The sequence below is a fragment of the Rhinoderma darwinii genome, chromosome 2, assembly GCF_050947455.1.
Source record: "Rhinoderma darwinii isolate aRhiDar2 chromosome 2, aRhiDar2.hap1, whole genome shotgun sequence".
Taxonomy (NCBI): Eukaryota; Metazoa; Chordata; class Amphibia; order Anura; family Rhinodermatidae; genus Rhinoderma; species Rhinoderma darwinii.
The window spans coordinates 467895948-467920112 of NC_134688.1; the positions used below are offsets into that span (position 1 = coordinate 467895948).

The 24165-nt window shown below is 46.1% G+C and overlaps 1 protein-coding gene across 4 annotated transcripts in view; it reads right to left on the bottom strand.

The window, feature by feature from the left end:
* Positions 1-24165, bottom strand: part of PRDM15 (PR/SET domain 15) — a 55556-nt gene that overhangs the window by 11593 nt on the left and 19798 nt on the right. For all 4 annotated transcript variants that reach the window (XM_075854632.1, XM_075854631.1, XM_075854629.1 and 1 more), the window contains 10 exons: positions 23940-24034; positions 22937-23024; positions 22103-22270; positions 20323-20420; positions 19737-19868; positions 19524-19658; positions 14686-14849; positions 11927-12006; positions 11709-11828; positions 773-904 (listed from right to left, as the gene is read on the bottom strand). In XM_075854632.1, coding sequence (XP_075710747.1) covers positions 773-904; positions 11709-11828; positions 11927-12006; positions 14686-14849; positions 19524-19658; positions 19737-19868; positions 20323-20420; positions 22103-22270; positions 22937-23024; positions 23940-24034 — 1212 coding nt within the window. The remainder of the gene's footprint in view (positions 1-772; positions 905-11708; positions 11829-11926; positions 12007-14685; positions 14850-19523; positions 19659-19736; positions 19869-20322; positions 20421-22102; positions 22271-22936; positions 23025-23939; positions 24035-24165) is intronic.

A 24165-nucleotide genomic window follows, 5' to 3' on the forward strand; every position in this document is an offset into this window, starting at 1 on the left:
TTGTAGTCCGGCAAGAGCTCAAGAACGACTTCTGCATTTAATAGTGTGTCCGCCATGCGGTGGCAGGTAGTGGCCAATTCTGTCATCATCCCTTATGGGATAAGCCATCATTGTGCGATTAGTCGGGGGTAGCCCTACCGACCAAAAGAATAAAGAGGTCGAATCGCTGCAGTACCTGCCACAGCGTCACTCTCATCCGTGTGGCTGTGTCGGGTACTGCAGCTGAGCGCCAGCTCGGACTCATTTGCTTGGATTGGGCTGAGATACGGTACCAGACCATGATGTGGAATAGAGCAGCAGAGTGTCGGGTGGAGTGGTTGAGTATGTATATTATTTTTATCAGGCACGATTGGGGGCATTATACAGCATGGTGGCAGCTATAGGGGACTTTATACTGTGTGGGTTGCAGTTATGGGGGCATTATACTATGTAGAGGTAGCATTATACTGTGTGGAGGGCAGTTATGGGGGGCATTATACTGCGTGAGGAGCACTATGGGGGAAATATACAGCAGGCTCCTGGGATACATATTAATTCAAGGGCGTGGTATGCAAATAGGGGGTGTGGCCTAAATAATCGTAATCGAGGTTACATGTTCAATTAATCGGGATTTTGCTCTAGGTCATAATTACCCTAGATCAGACCCCAAGGAACCCCAATAATGGCCTATTCGCAGTGTAGCAATCAGCCCGGCACATGCAGTGATCTTCGAGGACCGCGAGCTTTATGGACCGCTCTCCCTGCAGGACTATATACACACGGCTCCTCTTACCTGTGTGCCGCTTGTAATGTTTGAGCATGTTCACCTTCTGGGCAAACTTGCGGTGGCACTCAATGCACTCGTATTCTTTAATGCCCTTGTGTAGCTTCATGTGGTGCCGCAGAGCGTGCTTCGTCTTCATCCCTGAGAAAAGAACGGTCAGAGCTATAGACGGAAGATCCTATTTAACCGGTTGCTGACCGCCCAATGTTTTTAGATGTCGAGCTGGTCCGCAAAGAACTTTGCAGAGAGGTTTCTAAACATCCCTGTCTGCAGTTGCAGGAGGGAAGACATGGCTGCCGGAGACAACCGGACTCTCCGTAGAGAAGGCAGAGAGGGTTTATTACAATCTTTACCTTCCTGATCGCTGTATATGCGGCGCACAAAGTATATATAGCTCAGGAAGCGGTGCCGGCGATTCCACTCACGGATCCACTCCTGGCGATCATATGATCGTCAGGTGCCGGGTAGCTGCTGGGTCTTAGGCAGATCCAGATCAGATCTACAGTGCATTTTAGGAGGCTCTTTTCCCTGTAACTGGGGCTAATACATCAGCTAAGGCTTCGTTCACATCTGCATCAGTGTTCCATCTGAGCTTCCCGTCAGAATGGAGCCCATAGGTATCCATTTCCATTGATTTCAATGGTGACGGTTCCAATGGTTTCCGTTTGTCTGTTGTGCAAGGGTTCTGTTGTTTTGACAGAATCAATAGCGCAGTCGACTAATGTATTGATTCCGTCAAAACAACAGAACCCTTGCTCAACAGACAAACGGAAACCATTGGGACTGGATCACTATCAGGGTGGATTCACACGAACGTGTATTGGGTACATGCGGGCCGCGTGGTTTTCACGCGCCACGCACAGACCAATACAAGTCTATGGGGCAGTACAGACAGTCCGTGCTTTTTGCACAGCGTTTGTCCGCTGCGCAAAAAGCGCAACATGGTCAATATCTCCGCGTATTTCACGCATCACGCACCCATTGAAGTCAATGGGTGCGTGAAAACCACGCAGGTCGCACGGAAGCACTTCCGTGCGAACCGACTGAAACAGCGCACCAGCTGTCAAAAGGATGAATGTAAATAGAAAAGCACCACGTGCTTTTCTGTTTCCAAACATCCAAACGGAGTGTCTTTGAGATGAGTGAACCCGGACAACTGAACCGAACTTCACCAGGTTCGGCCGAACTCGTTTTGGCCGAACTCGGCAAAAAAATTTCCGGTACGCGACGTCAGGAGATAGTCACTGTCCAGGGTGCTGAAAGAGTTAAACTGTTTCAGCACCCTGGACAGTGACTTCCGATCCCAATAAACATGAACCTGTTAAAAAAAAAAAAAAAAAAAAAAAAAAGAAGTTCTGACTTACCGCTAACTCCCGGCTTCTTCCTCCAGTCTGACCTCCCGGGATGACAATTCAGTCCAAGTGACAGCTCCAGCCAATCACAGGCCAAGCACAGGCTGCAGCGGTCACATGGACTGCCGCGTCATCCAGGGAGGTGGGGCCCGATGTCAAGAGAGGCGCGTCACCAAGGACGCGTCACCAAGGCAAACGGCCGGGAGGGAAGTTCTCGGTAAGTACTTTTTCTTTTTTTATAACAGGTTTCTCGATATTGTGTTCGGCATTCACTGTCGAGGGTGATGAAAGAGTTACTGCCAGTTAGCTCTTTCAGCACCTTGGACAGTGACGGGCGTCGACTAGCCTCATCTCTATGATGGCAGCTGCGCGAAAATCACGCAGCCGCGCATCATACACGGATGACACACGCAGCTGTCAAGAGGTTTTTGCGCGCGCAGAACGCCGCGTTTTTTGCGCGCGCAAAAACGCAACGTTCGTCTGAATCAGCCCTCACTATGGAAATCAATGGTGATGGAAACTCAGAACGGAGCCCTAACGGATACGTGTACGAAGCCTATGGAGAGGGAGAATGCCGCGTTCTCTGGGTGTGTAACACTGCTGTGGATTATTTAACATGAAATAAAGTGGATTATGTCCAAGAGACGACTACAAGAGAGCGAGTATCTGTGCAGTATAAAAAGTATTTAAAAAACAAAAAAAAACAAACAACCCAAAACTAAAATTGCGCCATTAATCAAAACCACAACTGTAGCTCTGCCCCGACGGCCCAAAACCTCCCCTATATAAAAATGACCGTAATGTAAAGGGTGCGCCATTTATTTCAGCGCTACTTTCTATAAAAAAAAAAAAAAATAAAAAATTGTGTGAAAAACTGCTTCATTTATGTATTTTTTTCCGTTTTCCCTAATTTTACGCCCCAAAAAAAAAAAAAAACGAATATAAAAATTTAATAAAAATAAAGCCCCATGTATCACTGGAAAATAAAAATGACCATATTTTTCGGACAGTAAGAGGCACCCAGGTTTTAGACAACAGAAAATAGGAAACCACTATTTCATATTTTATTAGTTTTACAAAGAAAAAACTATTTGTTAAAAAAACAAAAAAAAAATATTCTGGGGTTTTAAATTTTATTTTTTTACACCGTTCACCGTGCGAGTTAAATAATGGTATATTGTAATAGTTCAGACATAAGATTTTTTTACACTCCTGAAAATGTATCGAACTTTTTTTTTATTTTTTACACATTTTATTAGTTCCCCCAGCGGACTTGAACCAGCAACCGTTAGATCGCGGATACAATACATGGATGAGATACGGTAACAGCCTAACTCGCTGAGCAGCGCGGTTTCCGTAACTCCCATAGAACTGAATAGTAGTTACGGAAACAGCATAGCTCGCATGCTACGCTGCTTCTGTAATCATTGAGTAGGGGGCCCCGTTCTATAGATAGGTGCGGGTCCCAGAGGTGGGACCCGCATCAATCCGACATTTAAGACATATCCACATCCTGTGGATATGTCATAAAAGCCCTTCACGGAAAAACTCCTATAAATGATGCGGTCGCTATTGACCGCGGAATTTAACCAGTTAAACATTAGAGAAGCGTGTCAGCTGTAAAATGCAGCTGACACCTGAGCGCATGAGCCTGCTCGAAACATCCCCCCCCCCGCTCAATGATGTGCCGGCACGTCATGGGTCGGGAAGGGGTTAAGTAAGAAGCGGTCAGGAGGACCGGCGCCCTTGACTTTGGACTATAAGACGCAGGGACTTTTTAGCAAGATTTATTCTTGCTAAAAACTGCGTCTTATAGTCCGAACTATACGGTATTTGAATAACCAAATAGTTGTAGCTTTCAAACGCGAAAGTACAAGAGAATAGAAAAAATTAAAAGTGCCTTTAACTGGTTGAGGTGGAGCTGACAGTTCTAATAGATTGAAGGACTCCCCTAAGTTCCTTTTACGCGGCCGGATACTGTCCGTAGAAACGACCGCTGTTGGGGATACAGCCCCAGTGCAGAATCATCTCTGTCTAAGTGTCATATTGGGAAAGTGTCGCTGCAGTTATACATGGCAGGTAGACCGGGAAAGTGACAGGTAAGATGTGGACTAAAACACATCAACTGTTTTACATTATAATTTATACTGGACATTTTTCCTGTTTCCTTTCCGAAAACCATCACATGTTCACTGCCTCACTCATTGTAGCTGTGATTTGTTTACAGTCCCACCGCCCATTTAGGCCTTAGCTTAACTCTTTCCACATCGTTCCCCCCCTCCTTCCCCCATGTACAGCTCCCAATCACTATTCACTTTCCTCAATCACCTGAACCCATCTCATCCCACTGCTCAACACAAAAATCACTCTTATAAATCACAGAACCATCTGCTGTCTCTCTCCATTCTCCTGCTACTTGCTGCAGGGGACGTCTCTCCCAACCCTGGTCCTCCCTTCTCTTCTGCCAAGCTCAACCACTTACCTGTCACACATAGAAACCCTGCAAATCGCCTCAACATTTCTTGTACATCTTCTCCGGTCTCTTAACTGTGCTCTCTGGAACTCTCGGTCCGTGTGCGACAAGCTCACCTTTATTCATGACTTATTCCTTTCTAACTCCTTCAACCTCCTGGCTCTTACAGAAACATGGCTACACCTGTCTGACACTGCTTCTCCTGCTGCTCTATCTTATGGTGGTCTCCAGTTCTCTCATGCCCCCAGACCTGAGAACAGGCAGGGTGGAGGAGTAGATATACCCCGGACCTGAGAACAGGCAGGGTGGAGGAGTAGATATACCCCGGACCTGAGAACAGGCAGGGTGGAGGAGCAGGTATACACTAGACCTGAGAACAGGCAGGGTGGAGGAGTAGATATACACTAGACCTGAGAGCAGGCAGGGTGGAGGAGTAGGTATACACTAGACCTGAGAGCAGGCAGGGTGGAGGAGTAGGTATACACCAGACCTGAGAGCAGGCAGGGTGGAGGAGTAGGTATACACCAGACCTGAGAACAGGCAGGGTGGAGGAGTAGGTATACACCAGACCTGAGAGCAGGCAGGGTGGAGGAGTAGGTATACACCAGACCTGAGAGCAGGCAGGGTGGAGGAGTAGGTATACACCAGACCTGAGAACAGGCAGGGTGGAGGAGTAGGTATACACTAGACCTGAGAGCAGGCAGGGTGGAGGAGTAGGTATACACTAGACCTGAGAGCAGGCAGGGTGGAGGAGTAGGTATACACTAGACCTGAGAGCAGGCAGGGTGGAGGAGTAGGTATACACTAGACCTGAGAGCAGGCAGAGTGGAGGAGTAGGTATACACTAGACCTGAGAGCAGGCAGGGTGGAGGAGTAGGTATACACCAGACCTGAGAACAGGCAGGGTGGAGGAGTAGGTATACACTAGACCTGAGAGCAGGCAGGGTGGAGGAGTAGGTATACACTAGACCTGAGAGCAGGCAGGGTGGAGGAGCAGGTATACACTAGACCTGAGAACAGGCAGGGTGGAGGAGTAGGTATACACTAGACCTGAGAACAGGCAGGGTGGAGGAGTAGGTATACACTAGACCTGAGAGCAGGCAGGGTGGAGGAGTAGGTATACACTAGACCTGAGAACAGGCAGGGTGGAGGAGTAGGTATACACTAGACCTGAGAGCAGGCAGGGTGGAGGAGCAGGTATACACTAGACCTGAGAACAGGCAGGGTGGAGGAGTAGGTATACACTAGACCTGAGAGCAGGCAGGGTGGAGGAGTAGGTATACACCAGACCTGAGAGCAGGCAGGGTGGAGGAGTAGGCATACACTAGACCTGAGAACAGGCAGGGTGGAGGAGTAGGTATACACCAGACCTGAGAACAGGCAGGGTGGAGGAGGAGTAGGTATACACTAGACCAGAGAACAGGCAGGGTGGAGGAGGAGTAGGTATACACTAGACCAGAGAACAGGCAGGGTGGAGGAGGAGTAGGTATACACTAGACCAGAGAACAGGCAGGGTGGAGGAGGAGTAGGTATACACTAGACCTGAGAACAGGCAGGGTGGAGGAGCAGGTATACACTAGACCTGAGAACAGGCAGGGTGGAGGAGCAGGTATACACCAGACCTGAGAACAGGCAGGGTGGAGGAGTAGGTATACACTAGACCTGAGAGCAGGCAGGGTGGAGGAGTAGGTATACACCAGACCTGAGAGCAGGCAGAGTGGAGGAGTAGGTATACACTAGACCTGAGAGCAGGCAGGGTGGAGGAGCAGGTATACACTAGACCTGAGAACAGGCAGGGTGGAGGAGTAGGTATACACTAGACCTGAGAGCAGGCAGGGTGGAGGAGTAGGTATACACTAGACCTGAGAGCAGGCAGGGTGGAGGAGTAGGTATACACTAGACCTGAGAGCAGGCAGGGTGGAGGAGTAGGTATACACTAGACCTGAGAACTGGCAGGGTGGAGGAGTAGGTATACACCAGACCTGAGAGCAGGCAGAGTGGAGGAGTAGGGATACTTCTTTCCCCACACTGCACTTTCCAGGTCATTCCCCCGGTCCCCTCACTCACATTTCCCTCTTTTGAAGTCCACACCCTCAGACTCTTTCACCCTTTTGCCCTCCGAGTGGCAGTTGTCTACCGCCCCCCAGGCTCACCCCGCCAATTCCTGGATCATTTTGCTGCCTGGCTTCCACAATTTCTATCCTCTGCAACACCCACTCTCATCATGGGTGACTTCAACATCCCCATTGATAACCCAATCTCCTCATCTGCCTCCCAGTTTCTATCTTTAACCTCGTCCCTCGGTCTGTCACAACTTACTAACTCTCCTACACATGAGGACGGGCATTCGCTTGACCTGGTCTTCTTCCGGCTCTGCTCAGTTTCTGACATTATTAACTCTCCTCTCCCACTCTCTGACCACAACATTCTCTCCTTTACTATCACATATTCTCTGCCTCCTCAGGTCATCCCTACGTATCAGACATACAAAAATCTACATGCCATTAACACTGTGAAACTCATAGACAGTCTACAGTCCTCATTGTCCCCCATCCCTTCCCTCTCCTGTCCCAATCTGGCTGCCAAACTTTATAATAACACTCTCAAAAATGCATTGGATGAAGCAGCCCCCCCCCCCCCCCCTGCACTCCGAACCACCCGACAAAGACGACGACAACCCTGGCACGCGCCTCAATCCCGCTTTCAGCAGATTTCCTCCATTACAAATTTATGCTGAGAACGTACAACTCTGGCCTTCACCGCGCCAAACAAGTCTATTTCATCTTTCTCATCTCCACACTATCTAATAATCCAAAACGCCTCTAATACTTTTCATTCCCTCCTTAGTCCTAAAGTGCAGACGCCAATCACAGATCTCAGTGCTGAAGACCTGGCCAATTATTTTAAAGTTAAAATTTACAACATCCGGCATGATATTATCTCCCAGCCCCCGAGTAACATCGATCCCCTCCCCTCCCGCACTCCCTCTTCTTCACTCTCAGCATTTGACCCAATAACTGAAGAAGTCTCGAGGCTCCTCTTCTTCTCGTCGTACTACCTGCCCTAGTGACCCTCTCCCCTCACACCTCCTCCAGTCCCTCTCCCCTCACACCTCCTCCAGTCCCTCTCCCCTCACACCTCCTCCAGTCCCTCTCCCCTCACACCTCCTCCAGTCCCTCTCCCCTCAAACCTCCTCCAGTCCCTCTCCCCTCAAACCTCCTCCAGTCCCTCTCCCCTCACACCTCCTCCAGTCCCTCTCCCCTCTCCCCTCACACCTCCTCCAGTCCCTCTCCCCTCACACCTCCTCCAGTCCCTCTCCCCTCACACCTCCTCCAGTCCCTCTCCCCTCACACCTCCTCCAGTCCCTCTCCCCGGCTGTCACTAGTCACCTGACTAACATATTTAACCTCTCTCTTTCCTCTGGTATCTTTCCCTCCGCTTTTAAACATGCCATTATAAACCCATTACTGGAAAAACCAACTCTTGACCCATCCAGCGCTGCCAACTACCGACCAGTCTCTAATCTGCCCTTCATCTCCAAACTCCTGGAACGCTTGGTCTACTCTCGCCTTATCCGCTATCTCTCTGCTAACTCCATTCTTGACCCCTTACAATCTGGTTTCCGCACTCTACACTCCACAGAAACTGCCCTTACTAAAGTCTCAAACGATCTCTTGGCGGCTAAATCGGACGGTAAATCCTCTCTCCTTATTCTTTTGGATCTCTCTGCAGCCTGTGACACTGTAGACCACAAACTTCTACTTAACATGCTCCACTCTATTGGCCTCCAGGACGCGGCTCTCTCTTGGTTTTCCTCCTATCTCTCTGACCGCTCATTCAGTGTGTCATTTGCTGGTTCCACTTCTTCTCCTCTTCCCCTTGATATCGAGGTTCCTCAGGGATCAGTCCTAGGTCCGCTGCTCTTTTCTCTCTACACAGCCCCTATTGGACAAACCATCAGCAGATTTGGCTTCCAGTACCATCTCTACGCTGATGACACCCAATTATATACCTCTTCCCGTGACATCACCCCTGCTCTAATACAGAACACCAGTGATTGTCTGTCCGCTGTCTCTAACATCATGTCCTCTCTATCTGAAACTGAATCTTTCTAAAACTGAGCTCCTTGTGTTCCCACCATCTACTAACCTCCCTAAACCTGATGTCTCCATCTCTGTGTGTGGCACTATCATAACTCCTAAGCAGCACGCCCGCTGTCTCTATCACTACCATCACTCCTGGGCAGCACGCCCGCTGTCTCTATCACTACCATCACTCCTAAGCAGCACGCCCGCTGTCTCTATCACTATCATAACACCTAAGCAGCACGCCCGCTGTCTCTATCACTACCATCACTCCTAAGCAGCACGCCCACTGTCTCTATCACTACCATCACTCCTAAGCAGCACGCCCGCTGTCTCTATCACTACCATCACTCCTAAGCAGCACGCCCGCTGTCTCTATCACTACCATCACTCCTAAGCAGCACGCCCGTTGTCTCTATCACTACCATCACTCCTAAGCAGCACGCCCGCTGTCTCTATCACTACCATCACTCCTAAGCAGCACGCCCGCTGTCTCTATCACTACCATCACTCCTAAGCAGCACGCCCGCTGTCTCTATCACTACCATCACTCCTAAGCAGCACGCCCGCTGTCTCTATCACTACCATCACTCCTAAGCAGCACGCCCGCTGTCTCTATCACTACCATCACTCCTAAGCAGCACGCCCGCTGTCTCGGTTATTTTTGACTCAGATCTTTCCTTTACTCCTCACATACAATCACTTTCACGCTCCTGTCATTTTCACCTCAAAAACATCTCCAGAATCCGCCCTTTTCTTACTGAGGAAACTGCCAAAACTCTCATTGTTGCTCTGATTCACTCTCGTCTTGACTACTGTAACACATTACTAGTCGGTCTTCCTCTCACTAAACTCTCCCCTCTCCAATCTATCCTCAATGCAGCAGCCAGGCTCATCTTTATGACCAACCGCTACACCAACGCCTCTACCCTGTGCCAGTCACTGCACTGGTTGCCCATTCCCTTCAGAATAAAATTCAAACTTATTACTCTCACCCACAAAGCTCTCCCCAGTGCTGCACCTCCTTACATCTCCTCCCTCATCTCTGTCTACCACCCTACTCGGGCTCTACGTTCTGCCAACGACCTTAGATTAAAGTCCTCCATAATCCGAACCTCCCACTCCCGTCTCCAGGATTTTTCTCGTGCTGCACCCGTCCTCTGGAATGCGCTACCCCAGACAATCAGATTAATTCTCAATATCCACAGTTTTAGACGTGCCCTGAAAATACATTTTAGACCGGCCTATAACATTCCCTGATCGGACAGGTTTCCCTGGCCCCCCTTTTTTACATCAGTCATCAGAACTTGACCCTCTCATTCAGCAGTATCCCCCACACACACCTTGCACCCTAATGCACTTTATGTCTGTCATACACAGACACTGGCTGGTGACCGGCTCATGCAGCTTTATTTGTACTACCTCAAATGTATAAAAGTTGGCCGGACTATTGTACTTAGAGAGGCTCTGTCACCAGATTATAAGTGCCCTGTCTCCTACATAGTCTGATCGGCGCTGTAATGTAGATAACAGAAGTGGTTTTTATTTTGAAAAACGATCATTTTTGAGCAAGTTATGAACAATTTTAGATTTATGCTAATTAGTTCTTAATAGACAACTGGGCGTGTTTTACTTTTTACCAACTGGGCGTTGTACAGAGGAGTGTATGATGCTGACCAATCAGTGACCAATCAGCGTCATACACTTCTCCCCATTCATGTACTCAGCACATAGTGATCCTGCGTTGTTCACCATCTGCTGTCACTCACACAGTAACTTTACCGAAGTGTCTCGAGAGTGAATAGACATCACATCCAGCCAGGACGCGATGTCTATTCAAAATCCCGACACTTCGGTAGCGTTTCTGTGGGACTTACACACAGCACAGCGTGATCTCGTAGTGAATGACACCACAGCGTGATCTCGAGATCACGCTGTGTGTGCAGTGAAACCAGCTGGAACAATGAGAAGTGCATGACGCTGATTGGTCACCGTCATACACTTCTCTTTACAACGCCCAGTTGTCTATTAAGAAATTAATTAGCATAATCTAAAATTGCTCATAACTTGCTAAAAAATGATCGTTTATCTACATTACAGCGCCGATCACATTATGTAGGAGATAAGGCACTTATAATCTGGTGACAGAGACCCTTTAAACCTCATTTAATCCCCATAGATTGTAAGCTCTTGTGATCAGGGTCCTCACTTCGTTTTCTCAATATTATATGTCAGATATTGTCTGTACAATGTACCCCCTGAACAGTAGGCTGCTGCAGAATATGTTGGTGCTATATAAATAAAAATGATTACAAGGAGCATCAATCAATAATTTATGGGGACGAGCGATGGTTAATGCGATTGTTTGTCCCCAGACATTTCCATCATGTCGTCAGCACATCCCATTTACACGCGCAGACGTGCTGCTGACTAGCGACCATTTATTTTTGTCTGCATAAAAGATCCGACCAGCCGATGAACGAGCGCTTGCCCCATCATTGGCACGTGTAATCGAGCCTTTAGTAGGCACGACTAATTCTTTATACATCTTTGTTGTGTTATGCGCGCACTTATTGGGCTCTTATCCGGTTCAGTTTTGTCATAGAAACATTGAGCCTCATTTATCAAAAATGCCTACCAGTAAAACGATGAGCCCATAGCAACCAATCAGAGCTCAGCTTTCATTTTCCCTGAGCATTTTAAAAAATGAAAGCTGAGCCCTGATTGGTTGCTATGGGTAACCAGGACAGTTTTACTCTTAGTCAGTTTTAATCAACGAGACCTAATGTCTAGATCCTAATCAGCATTTACATCAATGTGAACATATAGAACGGACCCTACTGAAGCCAGTTTGGATTTAGACATTGATGAGGATGGTGGTTCGCATCCATACAATGTCCCTATGACAGTGCTGGACAAGCTCAGATGGCTGACAGGAAGTGTTGTCATGTAGTAGTGAAACTTTACATCTGTAACAGCCAGCACTGATCACTCCATAAAAATGTGATCATATACGAAATATCTCAATCCTGTACCTTTCCCGCACTCTGCACACAGGTATTCCCGGATGTTGTCATGGACTCTCATATGTTCTTTTAACATGTCCTTTCTGGCAAAAGATTTCCCGCACTGGTCACAGCCGTGGCTTTTCACCCCTGAAACCAATACGTTTAATCGTCAGGAGATAGCGGCCGCCATGGAAGCACCCGGAGCCATTACACCAATGAGGGGACAATATCGATGGGGTCCGTACCTGAATGGATGAGTTTGTGTCTCTCCAGGTTTCCTATACTATTGAAAATTCGGCCACAAACCTCACAGGGGTGAATATACCTGCAGGGAAACAGAGAAGTAAAACGGGCTGTAAAATTCCTTCCTTACGGCATCCCATAATCCGGAAAGTCTGATAATCCAGCACTGGTTTTGCATTTGGACCGCCCTCATTACACTTCTCTACCGCTGACTTTTCTCTGACCATCCGATCATTTAGAATATTTGATAATCCGGTAAGAATTCGGGTATGTTCACACGCTTAATAAAAAACGTCTGAAAATACGGCGCGGTTTTCAAGGGAATACGGCTCCTGATTTTCAGCCTTTTTTTTTTAGCAACTCGCATTGTTCGTGGAGTTTTTTACGGCCGTTTTTCTACGGAGTCAATGAAAAACGGCTTAAGAAGTGACATGCACTTTTTTGACGGGCGTTTTTCAAAACGACCGCGTACAACAACGCCCCGTCGGAAAAGAATGCCGTATTTCCCATTGCAATCAATGGGCAGATGTTTGGAGGCGTTCTGCTTCCGATTTTTTTAGCCGTATATTAGGTCGGTTTACGGCCCGGAAAACGGCTGAAAATAAGCGGTGTGAACATACCCTCGAGAATAAAAGGAATTTAAGTTGAATTTTTAAGGGAACCGGTTACATCAAACATAGGGCCAATCTGAGGGCATCACGTTATAGGAGGGGCCGTGCAGATTGATATACACACTATCTGGCCAAAAGTATGTGCACCCCTGTCCATGATGCCTATAGGAGCTTGTTGGACATCCCATTCCAAAACCATGGGCATTAATACGGAGCTGGGCCTCGTTTGCGACTATAACAGCCTCCTGTCTTCTGGGGACTTTCTACAAGATTTTGGGGTGTCTGGGAATTTTTGGCCATTCATCCAGAAGAATATTTAGGAGTTCAAACACGGATGTTGGAGGAGAGGCCTGGCCCATAATCTCCATTCTAGTTCATCCCAAAAGTGTTGGATTGAGTGGAGTTCAGGGATCTGTGCGGCCAGTCACGTTCTTCCACACCAAACTCCCCCAACCAACCAACCACGGCTTTATGGGGCACAGACACGCTGGAGCAGAAAAGTGCCGAACTCTTAAACGGTTACCACAAAGGTGGAAGCTAGAATTGTCCAAAATGTCGGTCTGCTGTAGTATTAACATTACCCCATTACCGGAAAGAAGGGATAAAACCCTGAAAAACAGCCCCAGACCATTACGCCTCCTCCACCAAGTGTTACAGTAGTCACTATGCATTCTGGTAGAAGATCGGAGATATTTACGCACCAGGCACTTCAGCACACGGCGGTCCGACTGAGTTTACACGTCGTTACTCCTACTCAGTTTTACATTACAATAACAGCACTTATGGGTGACCAGGGCAGATCTAGCAGATAATAACAGCACTTATGGGTGACCAGGGCAGATCTAGCAGATAATAATAGCACTTATAGGTGACTGGGGCAGATCTAGCAGATAATAATAGCACTTACAGGTGACCGGGGCAGATCTAGCAGATAATAATAACAACACTTAGGGTATGTTCACACAGCAGCATCCGTAACAGCTGAAATTACGGGGCTGTTTTCAGGAGAATGAGACGTAAATGAGGGGTTTTTCTATGGAGTCAATGGAAAACGGCTCCATTTACGTCTGAAGAAGTGACAGGCACTTCTTTGACGCGGACGTCTTTTTTACGCCCCGCCTTTTGACAGCGGGGCGTAAAAAAAATGACCGTGTGCACAGAACATCGTAAGACCCATTCTAATGAATGGGCAGATGTTTGCCGACGCTTCGGCGCCGCTATTTCGGACGTAATTCGGGGCAAAAACGCCAGAATTACGTCCGTTAACAGTGTGTGTGAACATACCCTTACAGGTGACCAGCACAGATCTAGCAGATAACAACACTTACGGGTGACCAGGACAGATCTAGCAGATAACAACACTTACGGGTGACCAGGACAGATCTAGCAGATAACAACACTTACGCGTGACCAGGACAGATCTAGCAGATCATAACACTTACAGGTGACCAGGGCAGATCTAGCAGAGCAGAAATTTCACAAACTGACTTGTAGCAAAGGTGGCACCTAGAACAATACGACCCATATTACTAACAATGTGGTCTATGGAGATTGCATCGCTGTTTGCCTTTTCTATGCACCTGATTGAAAAGCGTGTGGCTGAAACACCTGTAATCAATAATTAGGAGGGGGGTCCACATACTTTTGTCCCAATAGTGTAGCTTTATGGCAAAATATTCAGAATAACGTGTGCTTTATTCATTTAAATCCCTGCTCATCCTGGGCTTAGTAGTCCAGCGGTTCGTCCTGATTGACAGCTAGCCATGTACGGCCGCAGATTGGACTGAACGTTCATGGTGAAATGTTCCCGTCACGGTTGAAAGAAGGGGCGGGACTAGAGAAACGTAAATACTGTGGTGTAGTTGGTTAAGTCATGATTTAGGGTATATTGGAAGATATAAATGTAACACTCTTAAAGAGGGGGATAGGCAGCTGCCAGAGACATCTGGCAACGCTTATCTCACAGAACAAAGAATTGGGCATGTTGAAATCCTAAATGCCTGATGTCCGTGGGATACCTAATATGTGTGGCCATGGATTATCTGATGGAGGGCACAACCGGCGAGGGAGGGCACAGCAGAGCCAGACAAAGAACGGAGGAGAGAGATACGAGCACATAAAGAGAGAGAACGACAGGAATACACACTCACTTCTGCACCTCGGGATCCGGTAGATTCTCGCGGTGGATCACCATGTGTGCATGGTAAGTTGCTTTGAGTGCAAATCTCCTGTGGCATATGCTGCAGTCATAGCCATTCTCAGCGTGGACATCCATAATGTGCTTCAGGTATTCCTTTCCCCGGGCAAATGAGATCTGGAAAACATCAGAACAAAGACATTTTAAAAATTCTGTTGGTTGCCCTTGGAAACAGACAGCAGTTTGGCTCCACCCTGCTGTCAGACATGTGATCTTACATCTGAGCACTAACTTTGCCACAGTCATCTAAACACCCACAATGCACTGCTCTCTGGTAACAAAACTAGCAAAATTCTTAATTTATCTTAACCAGTTCATGACCGGGCTATTTTGCGCCTTCAGGACCAGACACCGTTTAGCCATTTTTAGCACGTGTTGGTTAAATGGCTATAACTTTTTTATTTGTTGGGCTAACGACGTGATATTTTATCGTTTTTATACACACCTTTATTGCTATTTTAGAATTTGTATTCATAAAGTTTGAAAATAGTAAAAAAAATAAGCTTTTTTATGTTTCAGCTATTTTTTTTTTGGTAATAACATAGTTTTACCCTAAAATAGACCTTTTATTTGTGATCGTCATTGTCTACCGTAAATTTTTATATATTACATGTCTATATTAGGGTAATTGGGTCAGCGCTAGCGTTACAATGTTTGGCGTTTTTTTTTTGGGGTGGGTATTTTATGTGTATTTATTATTTACATTTTTTTTGCACTTTATTATTTTTTTATTACTATGGTCTGTCCCTCAAAGGTCAAAGAAGACCTTTGGGGAACTTTATACATATTTTTTCTTTTTACACCATGTTTTTCCACTGTGACTGGAGCTGCACAGCAGGGAAATCAGCCCTCTCATAGTGACGATTGTCACTAATAGGGCTGTGCTGGGTCTAGTAAGACCCAGCAGCAGCCTGCCACTAACGGCACCCGGCGATCATGTGACCAGTCACATGATCACGGGGAGGAATAGAGACAGCGGCGCGGCCGCTTCCTCTATTCATATACACAGCGCGCATTCAGCGCTGTGTAAAAATACATTGGAGAAGACAGAAGCAGCGAAAGCTGCTTCTATCTTCTCCTCAGGGTCCCCGGCAGTCACTGACAGCCGGAGACCCGACATTCAGCTGCCCGATCGCGCGGGCAGCAAATTAAAACCCGAGCCGTAGAAAGTCTATGGCTCGGGTTTTAAGAACCCGTCCCTGACCGCTGGCCGTAAAAATACAGCCAGCGGTCGAGAACCAGATGATATACGAATGGAGATGTGGACATCATCATGCGGGTCCATGGTCAGTAGAAGATGAGAAGATCATGGACATTTACTCATTATACTGTAGGTTACATTTTAACTGTGTAATTTAGTAAATTGTTCTTCAAAAGTGGGGTCCACATATGAAAACCATTTTACAGTTCAGTTACATAAAAAGTTGAGTCACTTTGTAAATACATTACTTATCCTGTACTGATCCCGAGTTACATCCTGTATTATACTCCAGAGCTGCACTCACTATTCTGCTGGTGGAGTCACTGTATACATACATTACATTACTTATCCTGTACTGATCCTGAGTTACATCCTGTATTATACTCCAGAGCTGCACTCACTATTCTGCTGGTGTAGTCACTGTGTTCATACATTACATTACTTATCCTGTACTGATCCTGAGTTCCAGCCTGTATTATGCTCCAGAGCTGCACTCACTATTCTGCTGGTGGAGCCACTGCGTACATACATTACATTACTTATCCTGTACTGATCCTGAGTTACATCCTGTATTATACTCCAGAGCTGCACTCACTATTCTGCTGGTGTAGTCACTGTGTTCATACATTACATTACTTATCCTGTACTGATCCTGAGTTACATCCTGTATTATACTCCAGAGCTGCACTCACTATTCTGCTGGTAGAGTCACTGTGTACATACATTACATTACTTATCCTGTACTGATCCCGAGTTATATCCTGTATTATGAAAAGCAAAAGGAAGACCCTTAGTGGCTGGCAGGGATAAATGAACAATGAGAAAAAAATGTGCCAAGGCACAGAGGTCCCAATTTCCCAGCCACCATAGAATTGGTGTCAGTAGTAGCAGTTAAAATATAACTTTTATTAATGAATCAAACAGACAGACAACAACAAAAGGTTAAAATTGTATCAGAAGACGGCTCGTATGTATCGTGAGATCAAAGTGCACGCACCCAGCACATCGCTGGACGCAATGAGAGAGACTGATTCGGCAGCTGCAGACTGCCGTTCGTAGAATTCCTGCTCCTTATATAAACTCGTATACCTGACGTATGTGTGACGTGTGTGGCAACGGCTCTCCTATCTGCCAATCAGGCAGTCATGAATGACGAGCCCCCACGCTCGAGGAGAGTGGCAAGGCAGGGAGCCAATAGAACACCGTGACATTGTGTCAAATCATAACGGGAGCTGTGCGCATGCGCACAGCAGCCGAAACGGGTGATTGTTATCCAGAGAGCTCTATATGCAGGAAGAGTGACAAAAAGGGCAGCCAATAGAGATTCCAGAACGGCGCTCAAATGAGGTGCACTAATCAAAAGAGTAGATGACGCCGAGATCCTCAATAAGTGGTGGCAATTGATGCCACACAAGAATAGCGCATTGTCACGGTGTTCTATTGGCTCCCTGCCTTGCCACTCTCCTCGGCGTGGGGGCTCGTCATTCATGACTGCCTGATTGGCAGATAGGAGAGCCGTTGCCACACACGTCACACATACGTCAGGTATACGAGTTTATATAAGGAGCAGGAATTCACACGCGCGCTCATTAGCCCCGTGTTATCCCCTGAGGACGTTGCTTCTGCAACGAAACATGTCGGGGGGGCTATCGCCATCTTAATAATCACTGACGGCTTAGTTACTTTCTCTAATTGTGTGGGACTGATTCTACGAACGGCAGTCTGCAGCTGCCGAATCAGTCTCTCTCATTGCGTCCAGCGATGTGCTGGGTGCGTGCACTTTGATCTCACGATACATACGAGCCGTCTTCTGATACAATTTTAACCTTTTGTTGTTGTCTGTCTGTTTGATTCATTAATAAAAGTTATATTTTAACTGCTACTACTGACACCAATTCTATGGTGGCTGGGAAATTGGGACCTCTGTGCCTTGGCACATTTTTTTCTCATATCCTGTATTATACTCCAGAGCTGCAGTCACTATTCTGCTGGTGAAGTCACTGTGTACATACATCACATTACTTATCCTGTACTGATCCTGAGTTACATCCTGTATTATACTCCAGAGCTGTACTCACTATTCTGCTGGTGGAGTCACTGTGTACATACATTACATTACTTATCCTGTACTGATCCTGAGTTACATCCTGTATTATACTCCAGAGCTGTACTCACTATTCTGCTGGTGGAGTCACTGTGTACATACATTACTTATCCTGTACTGATCCTGAGTTACACCTGTATTATACTCCAGAGCTGCACTCACTATTCTGCTGGTGGAGTCACTGTGTACATACATTACATTACTTATCCTGTACTGATCCTGAGTTACATCCTGTACTATACTCCAGAGCTGCACTCACTATTCTGCTGGTGGAGTCACTGTGTACATACATTACATTACTTATCCTGTACTGATCCTGAGTTACATCCTGTATTATACTCCAGAGCTGCACTCACTATTCTGCTGGTGGAGTCACTGTGTACATACATTACATTACTTATCCTGTACTGATCCTGAGTTATATCCTGTATTATACTCCAGAGCTGCAGTCACTATTCTGCTGGTGAAGTCACTGTGTACATACATCACATTACTTATCCTGTACTGATCCTGAGTTACATCCTGTATTATACTCCAGAGCTGTACTCACTATTCTGCTGGTGGAGTCACTGTGTACATACATTACTTATCCTGTACTGATCCTGAGTTACACCTGTATTATACTCCAGAGCTGCACTCACTATTCTGCTGGTGGAGTCACTGTGTACATACATTATATTACTTATCCTGTACTGATCCTGAGTTACATCCTGTATTATACTCCAGAGCTGCAATCACTATTCTGCTGGTAGAGTCACTGTGTACATACATTACTTATCCTGTACTGATCCGGAGTTACACCCTGTATTATACTCCAGAGCTGCACTCACTATTCTGCTGGTGGAGTCACTGTGTACATACATTACATTACTGATCCTGAGTTACATCCTGTATTATATTCCAGAGCTGTACTCACTATTCTGCTGGTGGAGTCACCGGTACATACATTACATTACTTATCCTGTACTGATCCTGAGTTACATCCTGTACTATACTCCAGAGCTGCACTCACTATTCTGCTGGTGGAGTCACTGTGTACATACATTACATTACTTATCCTGTACTGATCCTGAGTTATATCCTGTATTATACTCCAGAGCTGCACTCACTATTCTGCTGGTGGAGTCACTGTGTACATACATCACATTACTTATCCTGTACTGATCCTGAGTTATATCCTGTATTATACTCCAGAGCTGCACTCACTATTCTACTTGTTGTCGTTAGAAACAGTCAATCAGTAAATTTAGTTCAGCACCACTAATGCACTGTACAGTTATTTTCTCCTACATCAGATTACTGATTAGCGCCTGGTGTACAGATTAAACTTCCCAGAGCAAGCTGTGTAGGCACTAAACAAACAGGGACTGCTGAAAGAGTTCAGCTCTGAAGTCTGCAAAAGTTTGAATGCAGCCGAGTATAAAACAGACTGCAACTGAGGATCATTATAACAGAACAAAACTTCACATTCCTGCACGGCTCCTACCTGGCACCTCTTACAGCTGTACTTGTGGGGCTCAGAGTCGACGCTCCCATCCGAGTTGTCATCGTTGTCCTCAGAGGAAATGCCGATCTTCCCAATGAACTCTTCTCTCTGCTGATCGTTCATCAAAGCAATATCCTAAATACAAATCATTGGCATTAGGGCGGATCTGTGCCGGCAGGTAACACACAGGACGGGCGACCAGACGACAGATACCTTAAAATGAATGTGTATGTGATCTCGGAGGACGTCCACTCTGAAGAACTTACGACCGCAGATCTCACAGGTGTATTTTTTATCTCCGTGTGTGAGAAGGTGTTTGTTCATGTTGCTCCGGCATGAGAACATCTGGGCATAAAAAATAGGTCATGGCCAATATCCTGGTGTAATTAATTTCAGTTCAGTAGCCATTAGCGAATCTTAAAAAAAAAAAAATTCTGGGCTGATTAATTTCTTAATATATCTTTATAGCGTCAGTGCTCCGATTTTCTGATACAGAGCTCCAAATCTCCTGCATGGAAATAAATGTATAAAATAAAAAATTCTGGCTACCTGCAGCCACCACTAGAGGGAGCTCACTGCATATTGTAATATCATTAAATTCAATAACAGTATGCAGTGAGCTCCCTCTAGTGGTGACAGCAGGCAGACAGAATTTTATCATTTAACTCTATGCAGGAGTTTTTAAAATACAATAAGAAAGTAATCTGCACAGAATTTTAAACCCATGTAGATCAAATGAACATAATGTTAAAGGGTGGAAATTCACTTTAAGCAACCTCTACTAATAACATTATCTTACTTTTCCACACACTGGACAGGCTGATGGTTCTTTCTTATACTTGATGGAATTGTCCGTTGCCTGCTGGATGGCCGACTCCCGTTTCACACGTCGGACTCCTGTAGGTGGCGCCAGCGAAGACAGAAACATTTATATTGAATTAAAATAAAATTTCTAGGCGCACGTGACGACCTGAATCCCTGATCGGCCTCCCTTGGAGCGGCGTACAGGCTTTATATAAAGTCTACGAGTCTGTATCCCGAGGAAAGCCGTTCAGAAACGAAGCGGCACAGAACTCACGCCAGGGCTTCTGCCACCTCGTTTTAGCAATCTGCGGGGGTCTCTGTGCACGGATCCCCAGCGGTCAAAAGTTTGTTTTTTTTAAAGTTCAGCAACTTTCTAATATACTTTGTGTTTCAATTGCTCGCCATTTTCAAGATCTCTGTTGGCTGTCACTCAACGGAAATAACCTTGTTTACAGTCAAAGGCTGAAAACACTCTACAGATCTAAGGCCTCATGCACACGATACACATTAGATGGTAGGCCACTCCCACTAAAATTGGCGGGTTCAGCTGACATACATCTAATGCGTATGGCCAGCCTTAGGCAGTTTGGGGGGTGTACATGTAGTATAACTTTATTAGGGTATCACACTGATGTCCTTAAAAGAGTATTCCAGTTTCAGCAAATAAAACGTAACTTTATACAACTTTCTGTATCAATTCCTGATTCAAGATCTCTGCTTGCTGGAATTCAGTAGGGACCTTTTTGGGTTTTCCAGTGGACAATAATCTAGCCTGGTCATGTGATGGACACAGGTGCAGGGCTCGTTACAGTAGTTATCAGAGCTGTATCTTGTAGTGAGCAATACACCTGTGTGTCCCTCACATGACCAGGACAGATTATTATCCACTGGAATGACAGCAAGCAGAGATCTTGAATCAGGAATCGATATAGAAAGTATATAAGAAAACTTTATAACTATTATACAACTTTTTAACCCCTGCCTTCCTATATTTGCATGTGGGCCGTGTAAACGAGTGCCGATCAATGAGACAGCTAGTTGGTTGGCGCTCGTTACTCCGATTGCTCGTTCCCATACATTTCTATCATGTCGGCAGTATGTCTCCCGATTTACACGGGGCAACGATCGGGAACGAGCGTTCTGTGAACGCTCATTTGCCCAATAATTGGCCTGTGTAAAAGGGCCTTAAAGGGGTTTTCCACCTTCTGACAACTGATGATCCATCCACCGTGTAGGTCATCAGTATATCATCGGTGTGGGTTCGGACCCCGCACCGATAAGTCGTTCCGGTGGCCTGCGGGCACCGGATGTTGTGGCACAGTATGCAATGTACAGAGCCGGAAGCAGTTGGCTCCGTATATAGCATAGCGGCTGTGCTGGAGAGCTGCAGCTCCACTCCTATTCACTTGAACACGTACGTCCGGGGCACGGAGGCACCGGACCAGCTGATCTGTGCGGGGTTCGGGTGTCAGACCCGCACCGATCATATACAGATGACCTAGGTCATCAGTTGTCAGAAGGTGGAGAACCCCTTTAATTCGACAGGTCGGTCATAGCGACAGGTTCTCGCTCAGCTTTACTACAGAATTGATTAGACTGGACAATCCCTTTAAAATTCACATTACTGCTGTTCCTGCTGCTGTACAATTTCGGTCAGTATGGATATAATGGATCAGCAGAATATAAATTTGGGATTATAAGTGCTGGACTATCAGGCGTGGGCTCTTGGCTACTAGATGCCCTGTATTCATCCTCCGGCAGTACCGGAGCCGCACCTTCCAGATGTCTGCGTTGATGTTCCAGCATCACGTCCCGCCGGTAGAAGAGCTTACTACAGATCTCACAGGCGAACTTCTTCTCCCCGTGTTTCTTCTTGTGCTTGGAGAGGTTGCTGTTGGTGGAGAAGAATCTGTAGCACATCTCACACTGGAACGACTTGTCGTCTGTCCAAGGAGAGAGGAAGAAGGTTACGGAGAACAGAGGCTGCATCACACCAGATCTTTTACAACTTAAAGGGCCAGTACACCTAAAGTCAGCAGCTTGTCAATGTGCAAAGAGCGGCCGATATCAGTCACCCACATGGAGGTTCCCAGCACTGGAGATGTGTGGCATAAAGTAGTGATCATGGGGGGTATGGGTTAAGGGGCTGAGCTGCAATACTAGACACAGCCCATGGACGACAATGGTGGCAATAAGAGGAAACATTTTTCTAATCTACGACAACCCCCTTAAAATTGGTTGTCCAGGAATAGATAAACCAGGCTGCTTTTATTCCAAAAACTGCGCCACCCCTTACCACAGGTTGTGTGAAGTATTGCAGCCCAGCCACATTCACTTCAATGGAGAGGAGCTAAAACACGAGACCGCTGTGGCGCGGCATCTGAAAGCAAGTCGTCATGTTTTAGCTAATCTTAGACAACTGATTAAACCCCTTCCAAATTTCAATTTTTTTTAACCCCTGTCTTCCAAGAGTCTTAAAGTCAATGTTGGGAAGGGGTTAATATGTCGCACACCGGAGTAATGACGCTGGTCCAAGATGAAGTGGCAGGTACAGCACATTGTGTCGCTAAGTCTCATGACAAGGAAACCTCACAAGACGCGGCTCTCACCTGTTCTGCAGTTGTGGAACTCCAGAAAGGCCTCGACTCTGAACGCCTTCTCACAAGTGGCGCAGCGGTACCTGTACTCCGCGTCGACCTGCAGATCACAAGACCTTTATGACATAACTGGATGTAGACGGCTGCGTGTATGCGTGGCCATCGCTCCGAACATCTCCTCCCCGCTGCAGCAGTGCCCAGGAGGAGGAGGAATGGGAAACAGGGGTCTCCTGTTCTAGCAATCATCGGGGGTCCCAAAAGTCAAAGACCTCACCGATCTAACATTGGACATCTAGCCGGTGTATAAGAACTGTATTTAACTACTGGGATGGTTTTTCCTACCTCTGCAAAAAGAGAAAAAGTAAAAAAAAAAAATAAAAAAAAAAAAAGAGTGGAAAGAAAAAGAGAAAAAAAAAAAAAAATATATAAAAAGGGTAAAAAAAAAAAAAAAAAATGAGTGGAAAGAGATAAGGATTGTAAAGATAGAAAAGAAAGAAAAGCCAAACGCAAAAAAACAAAACAAAAGAAAAGAGGGCGTGAAAATGAGAGAATAGCAGTAGGAAGAGAAAAGACAGTGAAGAGACTATAAAAAGAAGACTAAAAAAAAAACTGTGGGAAAAATAAAGCGTGGAAAAAGGAAGAAAAATTAGGGGAAGAAAAAGGAAGATTTAGGGCCTGTTCACACAGTTTTTTGCAGGCAGGCTCGCGGGAAAGAAACGCCTCCGCCTCCCATTGAAATCAATGGAACGCGTTTTTGGCACGGTTTCCAATTTTAAAAACGCACCAAAAAAAACTAACTGTGTGAACAGGGCCCAATAACAGAGAGAGCAAAGATAGTGGAGTAACATGACTGCAGGAACAGACTACACAGAGTTTGTGTGTTATATATGTTACCATGGAAACAAATAGCTCTGTATAGAGGCTGTATACACAAAAAACACTTCCCCAAAATACAGCAAAATATAAATTTGTCGCTTAAAAAACAGCAATCCAGCAGAGAACAGGGACATCTCACCTCGTTGCTGCTGTGCTTGTACGACACATGCTGCTTGAGGCTTTCTTTACGGCTGAAAAGTTTCGAGCACTCCTCACATTTAAAGAGCTTGTCCCCTAGAGGAAAAACAAAACAATAGCGCCCCCTAAGATTCAGCACGAGAATAAAACATTGTTCGGTTAACCCATTTATTGCCACACGTCGAAATCCCCTACAAAACGGAGTCCACCAAATAATCTAATATCTT